The sequence below is a fragment of the Megascapheus bottae genome, chromosome 17 (genome assembly GCF_031878675.1).
Source record: "Megascapheus bottae isolate mThoBot1 chromosome 17, mThoBot2.hap1, whole genome shotgun sequence".
In the NCBI taxonomy this organism is placed as follows: Eukaryota; Metazoa; Chordata; class Mammalia; order Rodentia; family Geomyidae; genus Megascapheus; species Megascapheus bottae.
The window spans coordinates 48260451-48279536 of NC_143525.1; the positions used below are offsets into that span (position 1 = coordinate 48260451).

General features: G+C 38.7%; 1 protein-coding gene and 1 non-coding gene across 8 annotated transcripts in view; both read right to left on the bottom strand.

The window, feature by feature from the left end:
• Nucleotides 1–468: 468 nt before the first annotated feature.
• Rhot1 (ras homolog family member T1) overlaps nucleotides 469–19086 on the bottom strand; it is a 67875-nt gene continuing 49257 nt past the window's right edge. The window contains exons 18-22 of one of the 7 annotated variants that reach the window (XM_090351274.1): nucleotides 18723–18925; nucleotides 17568–17663; nucleotides 15851–15973; nucleotides 2962–3105; nucleotides 469–1559 (exon numbers count right to left, since the gene is read on the bottom strand). In XM_090351274.1, coding sequence (XP_090207400.1) covers nucleotides 1442–1559; nucleotides 2962–3105; nucleotides 15851–15973; nucleotides 17568–17663; nucleotides 18723–18925 — 684 coding nt within the window. In that variant the 3' untranslated portion in view covers nucleotides 469–1441. Of the gene's footprint in view, nucleotides 1560–2961; nucleotides 3106–14319; nucleotides 14416–15850; nucleotides 15974–17567; nucleotides 17664–18722; nucleotides 18926–19086 lie in introns of those variants that run through there. The other 6 variants (XM_090351275.1, XM_090351269.1, XM_090351271.1 and 3 more) reach the window with 6 other exon arrangements.
• On the bottom strand, nucleotides 10636–10742 carry LOC150052048 (U6 spliceosomal RNA). The gene has a single exon (XR_016538491.1). It is a non-coding gene; the product is annotated as a U6 spliceosomal RNA (small nuclear RNA).

Genomic DNA, 19086 nt, shown 5'->3' on the forward strand with positions numbered 1-19086 from the left:
CGATTCCTCGGTACCACATACATAGAAAAAAAAAAGCCGGAAGTGGTGCTGAGGCTCAAGTGGTAGAGCTCTAGCCTTGAGAAAGTCCAAGGACAGTGCTCAGGCCCTGAGCTCAAGCCCAGGACTGGCAAAAAAAAAAAAAAGAAAAAAGAAAAAAGAAAAAAGAAATGTACTTGTGAGAAAATGTTCCCCAGAACATAGGGGAAAAAAAAATCATGTAACCATGTTACAGGAGAAAATAAACCTGCAAAATCTACGTGAGTTAGATATATGGGGGAAACAATACGCATTTCCTCTTAGATATATAAATCATACGAGACTTCTTTCCTATAGAATATTATCTTTTCATATAAAAATAATTTCAAACCAAGAAAGGCAGAAACCAGAGGCTTTGACTCAAATTTGGGCACAGATATTTACTCTGTAAGACAAACTAAACCAAACCAAACCAAAAAAAACCCGTCAAGATCACAGTACACAGCAGTTATTTATTTAAATACTTGAAAAGGTCAATGATGGAAAAAATAGGTTTATCGTGAGAGTTTATATTCATTAGATTCATTTTACTATTTAAAAAAGTGCTGCCTCTAGGTTATCCTGGCCAGATATAGAACACTTGATAACACATGCAGTTACTGCAATACATTAGACAGACACAGTCATTAGAGAATGATGTATACTCTGGGAGGAAATTCAGCAGTAGTAAGGATGACTTGTTTATTTCAACTAAAAACATTGATAATATACAAATTTTTTTTTATTTGATTGTAGGGGCTATAAAATTCCACATACTGACAAAGGAAGCAACATAATCATGGAGAAAATGTCTCTGGTTAATTGCTTTTACCTTATTTCTTCCTTAAAGGGAGTTGCACACTGAGCTAGACTTCAATGCTGGCCTACCGTAAGTGACGGAAACAAACTGAGGTTGATAAGCTGATGTCGGTTCAGATGAGTTCTTAAAAATACAGCAATCAGCAAATTGTGCCTCATGTACTTACAGAACCCAAAGGATAATTCTGAGTAAGTGTGAAATAAATAAGTGATCCATGAGTAAATACAATCTCTGGGCTGTCTTCAAACCTAGAAGAGTGAGCCACGTAAGTACTAACAATACCATGTAGAAAGATCTAGAAACATCATTTCTAGAACTCAGTTTGGGAGACCCTATCTTGCCTGGATATGTACATTATTTACAAATATTCCCTTTTGGCCTCGGAAATTTAGCCATTTTAGTTTGGCTATTAAGCTGTGTTTTTTCCATATACTAGCCAATACTGCAGTTATTACTATCATTAAAATACTCTTATGCATGAATTACAAATATTAATAAAGTAACTCTGCATCTATAAATATCTCAACATTTCTAGCAGAATTTAAAGCATTCATAATGTACACAAAAGTATTTTTTTGGTAGGCCTGTATTTTTTTGATTTTTAGATCATCGCTGTTTCAATAATGCTCTGTACATAGCAAAGCCCAAAACCGCAAAAACAGTAGCACCAAAACTTGCTCGAAGCCAAAATGTGGAGCTCTTGAGGTCAGCTTGTGTCACGTGCCTGTAGTCAGAAAACATAATTAATATTTAAAAACATGATTAGAAACAAAACCTTCTATCAATTATATGACAGTCTACTTTGAGAAAGTATTAGCACACTTGTCAGGCTAATTGCATACAGTAATGCTTACCAAAAACATTTTTCAATATAGCCTGTACATACTGCTTAGACAACCACTGTCTTAGGAAAACAACATCATATAAACATTAAAGATGTAAGTTTTTGCAATTAGCTACTACATTTACTTCAGATGGGAAATGAAAGTAGCTAAATCAACCCATAGCTTTTTAGTTACAACACAGTCCTTTGAAATGAGGATCAGGCAGGGTTCTTACCGTAATGTTGAAGGTTATATTAATGGAAGGTAACTAAGGTACAATCTTCTCCCTCCAGAAATCAAGAGCTACTTTGTAAGCAGTTAAGTGACAAGTGATAATACTTTTTTAAAGATCAATGACTAAAGTCAACCATGGAAACACTGAGTCCCATAAAAATTTACCCCCCTCCCACAAAAAAACAGAAGGGGAAGATTTATCAGATTGAATTAATTTGGTTACTGCTAATTAGAGAAAAAAAATAAAACACCAAAAACCGAAACCCTGATGTTAGTCATACAGGCAGTGATAATGGTATCAAATAAAGGACAGAATGTAACATGATGAATTGAAAGGTAATGACATAAAAGCCATATTATACATGACAAGAGCAATGGCAGCCTATACCACAAACTGAGTTTGTGAGCATGCTCAGTTAAGCACCCTTAAGAGTCTCAAGTATGACAGCTTTCTGTAAAGAGGATAAAGCTTTACAGCGAAAGTTGGAACATTTTATTTCCGAGTGTCACTAAGTCTTAATTAGTGAACACTTAGTGAAATGATGTAAAAAAAAAACCTTGTGGAATTAAGAGCTTAGTGAAACTGTCTAGTTTAGGTGATTTTACAACTGAGTTAAATAGGTTTGAAGCAGAAGTCAGATATTAAAAGACTAGAACATACACAAAAGAGTTACGAGATTTGAGAGATTTCAGGATCTTGAGGTTTCAAATTGCACAGAACTATTTTGTCTCAGTTAAACAGGCACAGAAGGACTGGGATTAGTTACCACAAAATAATCAGCGTATCCCCGTAAACAAGTCTACAAGCCGGTGCTCCATGCGTATCACCACTGCCACGCAACACACAGCACACCAATTTCTCACCGTCACTAGTTTCCATTTAAAAAGTCTCTTCTTACATTGTATTTTTTTTTTAAACAAAGCAATGTGATGACACAGCTAGTCTACCTTGCAAGTTAGTTCTTCCAACAGGCAATACTTAAGTTAGGGAAGAGAATATTTGGAGTTTTGGTTTTTCTAGTTGGAAAAGTTCCAACAAGGCCAAGCACTGGTGATGGGAACTATTACCTGGCTTCAAGAAAGAGCGGACCATGAGATGACTCCATGAAGATGGAATCTTCTACAGAGCTGACGGCGTGCACCTGGTGAGTAATGCTGCCTTCGTCGTTGGCTAACAGCATGGCACCCCACTCAGCTACCTGGGCTCTTAACCTTTCACACACATGTACACAGTTTGCGATTCACAGCCGAGCTCATGAAAGACTCAGAAATTTCTCTCAATTAAAATATCCTACTTGTATAGCGTGAACTGCCACCCCCATGTTTTCCAATAAATGTATGCTACAGAAAATTGCCAGGCTTAGAAAAACATCGCCCAGACCCCGAGTTCAAGCCCCAGGACTGGCAAGAAAAAAAAAAAAAAAAAAAGAAAGAACATACTTGCTTCAACATTGACACAACATTGCCATTACTATATTTTAAACTACTACTATTTATGAAATAATACTTTTTTTTTTTTTGCCAGTCCTGGGCTTGAGCTCAGGGCCTGAGCACTGTCCTTGGGTTTTCTCAAGGCTAGAGCTGTACCACATGAGCCACAGCACCACTTCTAGCTTTTTACTATGTAAGTGGTACAGAGGAATCAAACCCGGGTCTTCGCACATGCTAGGCAAGCACTCTACCACTAGGCCAAACTCCCAGCCAGAAATGATACATTTTGACACATTTATTGTTTGGTTTTCTTCAGCATCTCAAGATGGCAATTAATATTTTCCCCGAACTATAGTACATCTTTCATAGGCAAAAGTGAGGTACATACTTATATATAAGAAATAGTACAGAGGGCTGCGAATGTAGCTTATTGGTAGAGTGTTTGCCTAACATGCATGAAGCTCTGGGTTTGATTCCTCAGTATCACACATACAGAAAAAGCCAAAAGTGGCAAGTGGTAGAGAGCTAGCCTAAGCAAAAAGCTCGGGGACAGTGCCCAGGCCCTGAGTTCAAGCCCCAGGACTAGCAAAGAAAAGCTTCCACTCAGGAAGCTGAGATCTGAGGATTGTAGTTTAAAGCCAACCTAGAAAGAAAAGTCTGAGGGATTCTGATCACTACTAACCAGCAAAAAGCCAGAAGAAGTAGACATACATCTTGATGCAAAGACCAAGAGAGAAGGTAAGGCCTTGAGTTCAGGCTCCAGTACTGGCATGTGTGTCTACGCGCGTATTTTTTTGACATGCAAAGCTACTTACCTATTTTACATCTTTACTACAAGTATACAGAACCTGTACTACTGGGATCTATTTGTAAAAAATAAATTTATGCTTGTTTTTGCTTAGCCAACTGCTACCACGTAGAAAACAGTATGATTTAATTAATTTATTTTGTTGGTCATGGGTCTTGAACTCAGGCTGTTCCTGGGATTTCTGCTCAAGACTAGCACTCTACCACTTTGAGCCATAGCTCCAGTTCCAGTTTTCAAGTGGTTAACTGGAGATAAGAGTCTCATTATCTTTCCTGCCTGGGCTGGCTTCGGATCACAATCTTTAGAGATCTCAGCCTTCTGAGTAGCTAGGATTACGAAAGTATAACACCAGTGCCCAGACTAACAATATGATTTTAAGTGCATTCCATTATCACATGTATAAAAAAAACCTGACTTATGCTTCAGGTCCCAAACAGAACACACGGTAACAATTCTATTTTAAAACATGAACACAGTTCATCTCTAAACTCAAGCAAAAATAATCCTTCCATGTTAAAAAATACAATTCTTCCAAAACACTAACTTAAAATATCATCTTAGATACTGATACTATCTTCTAGCACAGCTTTCCTTTTTAAGTTTACTTTCTTTGTAACTGTCTATATGTGAAAAAAGTAATGCACAATCTTTAGGAAATGTAGGGCAAACAAAAGTAGAGGGGAAAAATCACAGCCTCTCCTTATCTGAGGTAATTAATCAAAATTTCCAGGACTTTGACATGGGTCTGAGAGCCAATTAACAGGTTTGGACTTAGCTATTGTTAAAGGTGCTTTTTAATATTGCAGAAAAAGAATGATTGTCCAAAAAGAAATGTACTCATTATTGGACTTATGTAATTGTAACCCTTCTGTACATTACATTTATGATAAGAAAACAAAACTTAAAAAATCAATGCAGAGAGCCAGGAGTTTGGTTGAGTGGTAGAGTGCTTTCCTAGCATGCACAAATACCTGGGGTTCGATTCCTCGGGACCACATACATAGAAAAAGACAGAAATGGGGCTGTGGTTCAAGTGGTAGAGCTCTAGCCTTGAGAAAGCCCAACACCAGTGCTCAGACCCTGAGGTCAAGCCCAGGCCTGGCCAAAAAAAAAAAAAAAAAGCAGAGAGAAAAATGACTCAAAATTCAGGCAAAAAAAGGGTTGAAGGAAATTTCAGCCCTTAGGAGGCTAAGACAGAAGAATAGTGAATTCAAGCAGGGACATAAATTATAGTGTTCTAGGCAAGCCTGGCTCATGTAGCAATGTTAAATGAAGAACTATACTGGTGTGTATAGTCACACATGTCATATACAGAGTCACCGAAAGTCTCATGAGCTCTGATACTGAATATCATAAAGAAAGTACACAAGCCAGAGGCATATTAAAATGTTGTTTTTTTTTTTTTTGAGAGACAAATATAACCCCTAACTTTGCAGGAGGCTGAGATCTGAGAAATATGGTTAGAAGCCAGCTCAGGCAGGAAAGTCCATTACTCGGGGGGTGGGGGGTGGGAGTGGGGGAAGGAGCTAGGCGTGGTAATCCTAGCTACTCAGGAGGCTGAGATCTGAAGATCAAGGTTCAAAGCCAGCCTGGGCACAAAAGAAAGGACCTGAGACTCTTATCTCCAATTATCCATTAGAAAACAGGAAGTGGGCTTGGCTCAAGGGTAGAGTGGTAGCCTTGAGCTGAAGAGCTCAGGGACAGCGCCCAGGCCAAATTCAAGCACCATGACCCACGGGAAAAAAAAAAAAAAAAAAAAAGGATCTGTATAGCTCAGAGTGCCAACCTTGAGCACAAAGCTCAGAGACAGCACCCAAGCCCTTAGTACAAGCTCTGGACTGGTACATGCACACAAAAAAGCTTTTTATTCACTCAGCAATTTCTGGTGAACATAAAAACTAAAATCTTTAATAGTATGTATATATTAATATCTATATAATATTTTGTCACATCGCTTCATTATATACATTAAACCGGTGAAGATTTCAGTTCACAGATAGATGCAGACATAGATGCATAACCTCTTGTGAGGTCCTGGGGCTTGAACTGTCCTTGAGGTTCTGTTCTCAAAGCTACCGCTCTATCACTTGAACCACAGCTCTAATTCTGGCTCTTTGGTGGTTAACTGGAGATAGACTCAACGTTCATGTCACCAGCTCTCTCATGTTGTCTGGCTGTCTTTCCAACTCTGCCCTCTCCACTAGAGCTTGTTGCAACTGGTGAATTTTGATCTTCCTGCTGGCCTTCTGTGTCAGGAGCACTTCCAGCCTTTCCTGCAAGTTAGTGGTCTCTTCCTCCAGTTCATCGTAGCCTATGGGTTTTTTTCTAGAGCTGCAGCTTCACACTATTCAGGTTTTTCATGAGCTCTAGGCTGTTCTGGTCTGTTTCATTTTGCATGGTGGAGACTGCAGACACTTTTCTCTAGTGCTGTGCTGCTGTGAAGCCTGCAGTCGGCTAGCACCACCTTCATGCTCCAGTTCTCTTTTCTTGGCCACTTGCTTCATGTGGGCCAGGACAGATTGTAAATTGAATTTTTCTCAAGTTCTGTACTGACAGCTTGTGGAGCTCCAGCTCTGTTTTCAGGGCTTCCTGCACACAGGCCATCTTCTCATTCTCTTCCCCGTTGATCCTGCACATCTTTTCCTGCTTCAGTTATTCCATCTCACTGTTGAGCTACTGATTTTGTATTCTGCTGGAGACTGGCTAAGCACCAGGTGTTTGTTGTTAGCACCTTTCCCAATCCTCAGTGTTACGAGACTTCTGACGCTCAAGACGCTGCTGGCTGCTCTGACTGTGCCCAGTGACGGGAATGCTCAGTCAGCCATGCTCATTCAGTGGAATTATAGCCCCCAGTGGTGTTTGTCTTTGGTTTACCTCCCTTTTTAGTTTTCCTGTTCTTGGATTCTGCAGATCCATCAGAACAATTCTTCTGCTGGTATTCTTGCAGTAGTTTCTTTCCTATAGCCAATTTTTTCCAACTTGTTTGCTCAGACATTTCGATGCTGGCACAGGGAAGGTGTGTGTGGGTGCATGGTACCAGGCTCTCTGAAATCACCTCTATTCTCACAATCACCACCGCCTATGTCAGCTTTCTACTGTACATCTACAATCACCTTGATTTTCTCACTTACTGCTCAGCGCCTCTACCTCCATCAACTGCGGGTAGTGTGGTAAGGAGTGCCAGCGCTACCGGGCACCACAGAATATGGGTATGCCCCCAATTCTTGGTTAGAGAGAAACATGAAAGTGGGGGTGTGACCAGAATATTGTGATTCAGGCAGAATGGGTGAAGTCACATGACAGTTCTTCTTCCCACAACCCTGTCCAGTTTGGGGGAAGGGTGAGACTTATTCTTGCTGGATAGCAGCACTGCTTTACAAGCCACCTCTCTTGGCATCCCTGACACAACTGTGCTTACCAGAGTTTCCACCAGACTTCCAGCTGCCCTTCAACAGCGGCACTGAGAAACCTAGCTAAGTGCCTTCGTCTTCCGGCTTTTACCCCACGCAGATACCGCTATTGTTCTGACCACACTGACTGGCACTTGTATTCTGATCAGGGAGTCCCTGAGGTTCATCACCGCCTTGATATAATCTGCTCTTCCAGTTGCTCTAGGGCTGGGGGATCAGGACATCATGGGTGCAGGGTTCCTCTCCATGAATACTGGCCGGGCAGACTCAAGGGAATCTGAGCAGTAGAGACCCGTCTTCTTTATGCAGGTGGGTGAACGCTTACCACAGCGCATGCTCCACGCACTCTGGCCGGGGATCTCAGAGGATTCAGAAACAGTCACAGGAGCAATGCACAGCCTTTTAGCTGAGCAGTCATTTCTACCCAGCCACATCCAGATGATGTCCACGGTGTCCAAAATCCAGATTCTGGGACCTGGGCCTCCACTTGGACAATGGAGTGACTGGTTGTCCCCCCGTGATGGATGAGTCTAAACTAGGGATCTGGTGGTAAGACACAGGCCTCTGCGCTGTATCACCGTTTGCTGGCTACACTTACCCTCACTCTCACCCGTGACTCACCATACATGCTCTCAGTTGTAACTGAGCAACGCAACTGCTCTTGGCAGTACTGAGGCTTCAACTCAGGGCCTTGTACTCTGCTACTTGGATCATGACTCCAGCTCTCAGTTTTCTGTTTCAATATATTTTCTTGTTTTCCTTTATTAGTATTTGTTCCTTCGAGTGTTTCTTCCTGTTTTCTCTGGGTTTACTTTTCATAATAAGGCCATTACTCCTATTTTTTTTTTTTAGTTGGTGGTACTAGAGATCACACCCATGGTCGCATGCATGTAAGGCAAGCACTCTGCAACTAAGCAACATCTCCAGCCCTACTAATATTACTTTTTTTTTTTTTTGCCAGTCCTGGGATTGAGCTCAGGACCTGAGCACTGTCCTTGGACTTTCTCAAGGCTAGAGCTCTACCACTTGAGCCTCAGCACCACTTCTGGCTTTTTTCTATGTATGTGGTACCGAGGAATTGAACCCGGGTCTTCATGCATGCTAGGCAAGCACTCTACCACTAGGCCAAACTCCCGGTCCCCTATCATTACTTTTTAATGATCATTCTCCTTTTATTTTCTGCCATTCCTGGGTTTGAACTCAGGGCCTGACCACTGTCCTTGGGCTTTCTCAAGGTTAGAGCTCTACCACTTGAGCCACAGCACCACTTCCAGCTTGTTTCTTTTTCTTTCTTTTTTTTGCCAGTCCTAGGCTTGGGCTCAGGGCCTGAGCACTGTCCTTGGACTTTCTCAAGGCTAGTGCTCTACCACTTGAGCCTCAGCACGACTTCCAGCCTTTTCATGTATGTGGTACCGAGGAATTGAACCCGGGTCTTCATGCATAAGCACTCTACCACTAGGCCAAACTCCCGGCCCATGATCATTCTCCTAACTGAATTAGAAAGCATGAAACACTTTGATAAGAAATTCCTCCAAATAGATTGAGAAATACGTAGTATCTAGTAGAAATGAATTATAACCAACCATAAGCTATTCACTGAGTGTGACTAAATAGTAACGTCGTTTGGAAAATGATATATTCAATGCGCCCAAATCCAAAAATGCTTCACTGAGCAGTTAGAAGAATCCAAATTTACGGAGGATTACACACAGAAAATGCTCCACTATCAATATGCAGACTAATGAAGGCAAATTAGGCAAACTCTACCCTCTCATGTCTTTTAATATCCTAGCCAAATACCAACTTTTAAGATTTACAAGGAGCAATAGCAGCTTTCTGAGAATCTGTGACACAAATTCTTGTATACTTTTAAACTTTATGTATACAAATTCAAAGAGTAACCTTTGAATTCAAGGGAAAGTATGTTTCCTAAGAAACTTAATCAGAAATTCTTTGGATACGCTATTGTATTATATAACCTAGTACTCTTTAAAAAAAAAGTCTTAGATTTCTAGCATATAACATTAAGATTTTAAGAACTCAAGCTTCATAAGGCAGTCCTATGAGAAAAGTACCTCATTTCAGTCTGAAAAAGGCTCCTATACAAAGTGACATGAATGTAAACTATATAAAGAAGGGACTTAGGAAATTATCAAAGAAATATGGGTAAATTAAGTAATTAATGAGTAGCTTAATGTAAATGTCAATACATACCATATAAAATAGTATTAAAATACAATAAGTACAATGATTGTTCACTAGATTTTTAGATCTCTGTGAGTACTCTGGGTAAATTATGTACTTAGATGCCAAGGTTAAAATGTTGCTACTGAACTTAAGAAAAAATACCAACAAGTAATTCATATGGAAAATGCAAACAATTAAATGGAATGAAAGGAAATTCTAAAGCAAAAATATGTACCAAAAATTACACTGAAATAAATCCTAAAACTATTTTTGATTAAATTATAGGTTAGAAGGGGGAAGTTCATATACATAAACCTAGTCATGAAAGAGATCCAGAAGATTAAAACATGACTAGCACAGACAAATGAAAATGAACACCTAAGAAGGACAAATTAAATTCTTAGCACACATTATAATGCACCAACATTCACATACAAAGTAGGAGTGTTCTCAAGTCAGAATAAGAAATACTTAAAAAATAATCATCTTGGGTAGTTCAAACCAACAATCAAGCTCATCCTATAAAACTAGTTTATCACTTTCGCATTTAACATTTTTTTAAAATAGTTTCAAAAGATGTTTTTATACCACTGGAAATAAAATCATTCCCAAAGATTAAAGTCATCTGACCATATGTTAATCAACCTCCTAAATACAAATAATTCTAGTTATTCACAAATTTTTCAAAAGAAAAACATTACTTAGATTTTAGTGTGACCATAATTACTAAAGAACAAAGTTGGATGCAAGATAGATGTGTGATTTAACCCTATATTCAAATGTTGAAGTCAGAGTATATATCCAATTAGTTAAAAACAGATTCAAAGTGGGGTTTGAATCCCACACCTGGGATAGGTGCTCTTATACTTCTTACCACTTTACTGTGCTGGTAATTTTTTTTTTTTTTTTAATATGGAACGCTTCACGAATTTGCGTGTCATCCTTGTGCAGGGGCCATGCTAATCTTCTCTGTATCGTTCCAATTTTAGTATATGTGCTGCCGAAGCGAGCACTGTGCTGGTAATTTTTAAGATATAGTCCCACTTCCCTGCAGGGAACATACCTGGGCCACTGTCTGGTTACTTAGTCTTCTCATAACTAGGATACCAAGTGTATGCCACCATGTCCGGTTCTTGTGAATTTTTCTGCATGGGTTAGCCTCAAACCAAGATCTGCCCAATCTCAGCCTCTCAAGTAGCTAGGGTTACAGGTAAGAGCCATTGGTACATGGCTAGAAAATCATTATTTGTACTTTCTACTTAAAATATGCAAAGTTGATCTGGGGTTGTGGCTTAAGAGGCACAACGGTCTGACTATCAAACCTAGACCCTGCCAGGAGCCAGTGACTCATGCCTATAATCCTAGCTACTCAGGAGGCTGAGATCTGAGGATCCCAGTTCAAAGCAAGCCCGGGCAGGAAAGTCTATGAGACTCTTATCTCCAATTAACCACCAGAAAACTGGAAGTGGTGCTGTGGCTCAAGTGGTAAAAAGCTAGACTTAGCTGAAGAGCCCAGGGACAGTGCCCAGGCCGAGTTCAAGCCAGAAAAAAAAAAAAAAAAAGGCCCTAAGTTCAAAGCCCAAGCTCAAGAAGATAGGATTTTAGTCTGATAAACAAATGTCACTGAAAATATGACCAAGTTTTTTTTTTTTTTGGCCAGTCCTGGCCTTGAGCTCAGGGCCTGAGCACTGTCCTTGGGTTTTCTCAAGGCTAGAGCTCTACCACTTGAGCCACAGCACCACTTCTGGCCTTTTTCTATGTAAGTGGTACCGAGGAATTGAACCCAGGACTTCATGCATGCTAGGCAAGCACTCTACCACTAGGCCAAACTCCTGGCCCATAACCAAGTTTTAAAAGAAAAAAATTCATAACATATTTAGAAGTGGCTCAATTCATAGCAGAGTCCTATGCAAAACAGGTACTAAATATTCTGCATGGATAAGTCAAAGTTGTTGAGTGAAGACTGAGAGAATAGGCCTCACAGACATACTGTAGTTTCTATTTCAATAAGCAACACTTTGACAAGTAATTTTTGTATACATTTAGTGAAACTTTGGCTTAAATAAAAATGATAAACCTTTTGTATTTTTTATAGTTCTAAATAAAACATACAAACTAATTTGTATCTATTTTATTATTCACTTAATCTTAGGGATGGAGACCAGGTCCTGATGAGTGCTGGGCCAGCATTCTGAGGCCTCCTGAGCCACAAGGGACTTTATAAAACCCAAGACTTAGTGATAAGTGGGAAGGACACTCCTTTCTGAATGAAGTGAAAAACTCCTTAAGTGACATTCAATTAGATAATCTCTTTTCTGCTTATGTAACATCATGGCTAGCATGGCAAGCCCAGGGTCAACCAAAGAAGGCTGCCAAAGCCTAGAAATAGTAGGGAAAGGAGATTCCACCCTCATCTCCTCATCCAAACACTTTTTAGGAGCAGTAAACTGTGGGTATAGGTGCCTGGGCTGGCTTTGAATCGTAATTCTTCAACCTCAGCCTGAGTAGTTAGCATTACATGCACAAGCCACCGGTGCCTGGGCGACATTTTCATTCTTTAGGTGTTCTTTACTTGCCTCCACTTTCATGATGGTCTTAAGTCTAGTGGCCTGTAAACATGTTTCATTCTGATTATTTTTTGTCAGTTGTGGGGCTTGAACTCTGGGCCTGGGCGTCCCTGAGCTCTTCATCTCAAGGTTACTGTTCTACTCCTGGAGCCACAGCACCACTTGTGGTTTTCTAGTGGTTAATTGGTAGACAGGAGTCTCATGGACATTACTTCCTGGGCTGGCTTTGAACTGTGATCCTCCTATCTCAGCCTCCTGAGTAGCTAGGTTTACAAGCGTGAGCCACCAGGGCCTGGCTGATTACTTTTAAAACTTTAAAATTGGTCACAGCCTACACTTCTCCCCGTTTCTTACTACAATCATTTACATCATTTGCTTAGATCCTTTAGAAACTGAGTTCTTGGCCTCTACCCACCTACATTGCTTACCTACTTCCTTTCTAAACTAGAACAGACTTCAGTATAAAACCCTAAAATTCCATTTCTATCAAATAAACAACCTACAGGGATAAGAAAGGCATTCTGTGAAAAGTACACTGGTTTCCCCACTAATTTTTCCATTCTTTCTATTCCTCATTAGCAGATATCCAGTAATGTGTACTGACACTACTATTAAGTTGCTTCCAGTTTATAACAGGTATGACAAAATGTACTGCTTCCTTTTTGAGGAACACAATAGAGTAATTTACTAAGAGCAAGTATATCAATTTAAGGCACATCTACCCTATTTCATCTGGAAGCTGACTAAACCAACTACATAGGTAGTAAAAAACAAAAACAAGAACAACAACAAAAACCCTGCCCCCAACAATGCAGAAAAGGAATCAATCTTCTATCACGGGCAATCAAGAGCTTCTAGAATAAGTATTAAAATGGGTAGTTTGTTTACTGGGAGCTACAGTACATTCACAAGAATAAGACATTACTTTCTGGGATGGATGTGGTAAAAATGATACAATAATTTCAGAAAAACCTTTCCTGAACTCTCTGATAAGAAAATGTGGCTCAGGCTTACCTGGTGATTCTCTTGCTACAATGTTAGGATAACAGGTGTGTGACATGACATGCCAGGCTCCAATGATATCACTCTCTCTCTCTATATATATATATTTGTGTGTGTCATGCATACCTGTGCATGCACTTATGCATGTGCTGGTACTGGGGCTTGAACTCAGGGTTCTGTCCTTTACTGGAGCCATGCCACAACTCCTGGCTTCTTTTGCTGGTTAACTGGAGATATGAGAGTCTCATGGACTTTCCTGGCTTTGAACCATAATCCTCAGATCTCAGTATCCTGACTAGCTAAGATTATAGGTCTGAGCTACCAGCACCCAACTTCAATAACACATTTATAACTGACTGAAAAAAAAAAATCTCAAGAACTCTGAATCAGCCAATGGGAAAAGTTGTCTAGTGGAATACTATAAGGGTGTGATCACGTCTCTCTCCAGTTTATAGGTACTCAACATTATTTTTTAAGAGTAACTTGAAAGATAAGACATAACTACCAAATCTGCAGGTAACAAAATGCAGAGAGAGTTTATAATGGGACACATGATAGAAATGTTCGAAATGACCGAGCTAGAACAAATGGATTAAAAAGAATATGACACATAATAAAATATGTATGTATCTTCACTTACATTCAAAAAGTCAACTAAAAATGTTAAATACACAATTAAGAGAGAAAGAGACACCTGCCTTAGTAGCATTTCACAGAAAGAAAAGAATCTGATTTCAGTTAACTCTGAGACATTATCTGTCACAGTGTGATGGGCTGCTAAAAAGTGAATTCATGCACCAGACAAATGTCCTAATTGTGGAACATGACTGTCCACCATTCTGGACTTGTCAGACCATATATGGAATACTGCTCTCTGCTTCTGGTGGCAGCTCTTAAGAGGTACTCTGGAAAGTTAATAGCTTTCAGACAAGACCACCAGGAATAATGAGACCACTAAACCATCTAATTTAAGAAAAGGCTGAAAGAAGTGGGGATGTTCTACCTGGAGAAGAGAAAATTAGGGGAGACATGATGGTCGTCTTCAAATGTCTGAAGGATTGCTATGTTGAAGAGGGAGTAGAATAGTCGTATGTTGTTCTAAAGGGCAGAACTAAAACTAAAGGAGAGAAAGTTACAGGGAAAACATTTTAGTTTTTAAAAACAAAAGTAAAAACCCTCTTCAAAGAAGAAAGCCACCAGCAAATAAACAGCACTCTCAGGAAGGCTTGCAGGAAAGCATTCTAATAGGAGGTTAGGCCAGATGAATTCTAGAATCTCTTCTAACTCTTAAGATTCCCAACAACAGAGCTCCTGAATATTGTTTGGTTTGAACTAGCCTTGCATTTTCCCAGCCAATTACGATGAGGGGAACCAGGTGAATTATTCTGTCAGAGACAGAACTTCACCACCAAATGAATGCAGTAATCCCTTCAAAGCAGTCCTGAGATGGCTACATTCTTACTCCAGAGCTTCTAGTGCTCACACTCTTTTGGGATGCCTTCAAAATCAGTGTCTGACTCACATAAGAAATAGCTTCATTATTTACTAAATATAACTATTTCACTATTGGTGGACTCAAACTATGATCATTTGATACAGCTAGCATCTAGTACTGAGTATGCAGTGGTGGCCCAAACATCTGAGTTATTCCTAACCAAAATCTGTTATTTAGCTTGACCATCCATTAAATCAAACCCAGCTGTCAATAATACTTAAGTGATTTTTGAAACCTAATTTTTACCCTTAGGCACCTGAAAATTTGACATCAGACACAAATTAATATTATACAGACTTTTAAGTTCTTAAAAAAAATATCGATTTACACAAAAATGGCTGATAAGAGTAAGAATGTATCTTTTCAAGTTTGTTGCTTTGAGGGAATGAATGCATTTTCTTTCTTTCTTTCTAGCATTACTACTTTTAGGACTATTTCATACTTTTGCTCAAAAACCAGTGCTACAAATCTTTTTTCCTTTCTCACATTCCTTCAAATCCTTAAAAGTTGGTTATTATCCTCATTTCCAGAAACCATGTTCTTTCAAGTGAATATTCTAGGTACTTTTTAAAAAGTAAAAGCAGACTATATTAAAACTGGTTTCAAAAATAGAGGGTTTTTGAAATTCACAACACTGTTGATATTAGTATGATTTTTATAAGATATACACTCAAATATAAGCAGACTACAATGTAACATACAGTATCTTTTGCTTGGGATCCCTTTTGCTTTCTAGAAAAGTTCTTGTCTATTTCTACAATGCAGAGCCAAAAGATTTTAATTTTTCCTATGCATATTATCTTCTAATGTGAAACTCTTTAATAAAAAAGTTCAAAATCTTACTTTGTACTTCCCGAACTAAATCTAGTAACTTAAAAGCATTGTGAAGGATGCTTCCCCAAATAAACATGTTCATCATAGTGAGGATTTTAGTGAAAGTTAGTTGGGCATCAGTTGGCTTGTTGTCCAGGTAAGGAGTATCTGTGTAATAAAATATTCATTTTTTTTTTTGGTATGTTAACAGAATGCCTGATACCCAGTAAATAAAGTTAAGAACCTGTTAAGAACTGCAGTGAAGATTTTGTTCTTTACAGATTGCAGCAAGTCTGAGTTGAGGAAGTTCTGACAGATGCAAAATGTACACCTGTTGCAGGTGCACATACAGCGTAACCGGGCATGGCTGCAAAAACACACAGAAGGACAGGGTTGAGTTCTTACTTACAGATACGGCACAGGTCAGGTGTGCCAAATTAAAAAAAAAAAGGTTTAGGCATAAGCAATACTCTTTGTAGAAAGGAAAAGGACAGTGTGGGGCATGCTAAAGTTGTGCAGAATTCCACATTTATCAAAAACATAATAAACAGCAATAGCTTCCTCCTCCCTTCCTATAGAAAATCTAGGGAACTTTAGCTGACACTTATTTTTATTTTTATTTTCGGAAGGGGAAATGGAAAAATCAGTGGAATAAATATGCACAGCAATAGATGGCACCCTCATCTAAATTAATAAAAACAAAAACTGAGTAAGCCATAGCACCCACTAAAAGGACAAGGCTAGCATTTAAATAACCATTCCTTCCTCCTTCTCCTCCCTCAGCACACACACATGCCTGAAAACCAGGAAGGAGAATAGTGACAAATACACGAAAGAGTCAAAAGACGAGTATATTCAACCCTGAGAAGATATGAACAACATCGTCTTTAATTCATCAAGCACCCTGGTTCCCTCAGGAAATCAAAGTGCTTCATAAATTCCCACTAGAACAAAATGTAAGGGTTAATTTCATTAGCTACCAAAACATAGCAGCTAAGTATGATAGTATGAAACTGGGTAAGAATGTAAAAGTCAACAATGGATCCAATTGAAATTGGTTATGAAATTTAGGGAGATTTCTGACTCCTTTCTGGTTGAGTGGAGGTGCACTACTAAGTACAGCGACCCATTTCACCTAAGCCCTGTCTACCAAAGTGGGGAGTCTCCAGTGACTGTTCAGTGGCCAGAGCCACTCAGACATACAAAGCCATCACACCACCCATGAAGAAGTACTGGCGCCGAGCCCACTCGAAAGAGCGCCACCTGATGAATGAATGCCATCACTTCCTGTAACACCTCCTCATTTAGAGGCTTCTCAGTCAAAGGACTGGCCCAATCTGACTTGGCTTAGCTTGTGAGATCTGATGACCACAGCACACGGTGCATGGTTGCAGAGATTAGCAGCATCCCAATAATGCCTAATTCCCAACATGAAGAAAAACAAGAATTAATTTTGAGAGTTAACGCTCAAGACATTCTTTTTTTAAAATCTGACTTGTGATGATAAACGTTATCACGGCCACTCAATCATTGCCAGCTGTCATACTGGAATCCATCGGTTATTTGATAAACTGGATCTAATCTTCAACATACACAAGCTCCACCCACCAAAAAGGAGAGATGCAAAGTATGCTTAGCAACAGCAAGATGCTTCATGAGAAGTAGTTTGGGATTCATTTTATAAGTGTCCATGTATGTACATTTATCATATATACACACATACACAAGAATTACAGTAAAATACCTTAAAGATATAGATCTATATACAGTTGGAGTTACTTACAGGGCTTTAAAAAGTATATTTACAAGAAGATAATACAATATATAGTTAGGCAGTAAGTCTGACCAAGCAGTGCGTTTCTAGGTGATAACTAATATAAATTATAGCAACAAAGATTTGTTCATCCTGTAAGAAAATGTCAACAAAGTCCCACAGAAGTCATAAAGAAAAAGTAACTTACAAAGCAGTTTTTAGAAAGACCCAGATTTTTCTCAAATTCTCTATTCTATCAGTGTTGCCCATGTCTCGGGAGAGTCTGCCTCTGTAATGATCCTCTCTGTAGATAACATACATGAGAGTTTTAAAGCAAAGGTAAAACATAAGTAAGGTTTTGATTATCTTATATTAATAGGTACGACTTGTTTGCCATTACAAATAAAAATTCAAAGGTTTGCTGCATATTTTAAAAATTATTAGCTAATGGAATACCAGTAAAATTAACTGATTTAAAAAGCTGTACAAATTAACACCTTTCTGGGAAGCCTCAGTCTTGATTTCTAGCAATTTTTGATTACTAGTCTATTTTGTGCTATAGTTTTCGCTAAAAGACAATGATTTAGAGGATAACATAAATAGCAACAAGAATAAGTCATTGGTCGTGAGAAACGCACTGCCTGAAAAACTATTTTGCTATAAAAACCAGAATTTACATATGAAAAGAATTTATACTTGAGAATGTCATTAAGAGTCATGCAATTTTAAGGCTGTTAGTAAACTGTGAAGGTAACCACAGTTACATGCTTGTACATATGCATGTATAGATATATAATAAATGTACATGAAAATTTGTGGCTCATAAATGTAAAACATTCAGATAGTGGGAATTCTGATCATAATTTCTTTTGATAGCACTTAAAAAAAAGACATCATATCCTGAATTCAAACAAATAACAAACGTAACATAAATTTAGAAAAAGTATTTTAATCCTTCATATGCCCAAGCTCAATTAACCAGCAGAAAAACAGAAAAATGAATTTTGTGTTCATATCAAAATGCCTTATAAAAGCATAGAGTAACATAACACCAATCCCATTGTATTGGTATGAGACTATTTTTTTTAATGCTGAGTGGGAGGCTGTGTATATGCTGTTAAAAGGAGAGCTAAAGCTTGCTCAAAAATACACAAATATTATCAAAAGCACCCTTTCCATTATTTTATTATGATACCCAAACCAAACTTGCAACTGCTCAAATTTGTACCTTCTCATTACAAAGTCTCTTTCTGTTGCTAAACAACTTCTAAGTGACAAAGAACCTCCCGCCCATGGCTAACGATGGCATGCAATGTTATTATGAACCATGCAACACGAAAACAAAGACAGAGCAAGTACTTACGGGTACATGGCCATGGTTGTCAACTTAACAAAGATATCCTTACTGGGTGCATCAGTAGTATTGCAAGTGAAGGCTTGAGGTGGAGGCATTTTGTGTTTTCTGCAGAAATCAGTAGGTGAGATACTGTATTCTTGTTTAACTTCATGCAGGTCTGACTTGGCTGCTATGATTAAGCAGGGTATTCTGCTGTCCATAAAGTGTTGCTACAGAATAAAAAATAAAATCAAAATTGGATGACAAGCCTCCAAATTACTAGTTTAACTAAATGTCAACTAAACCTTTTTTCTAAACCAAAGGCACTCTTAGGGGAGAACACAAAGGTTCCATGCCTATATACTTCTAATCACATAAAATAAAACTTATC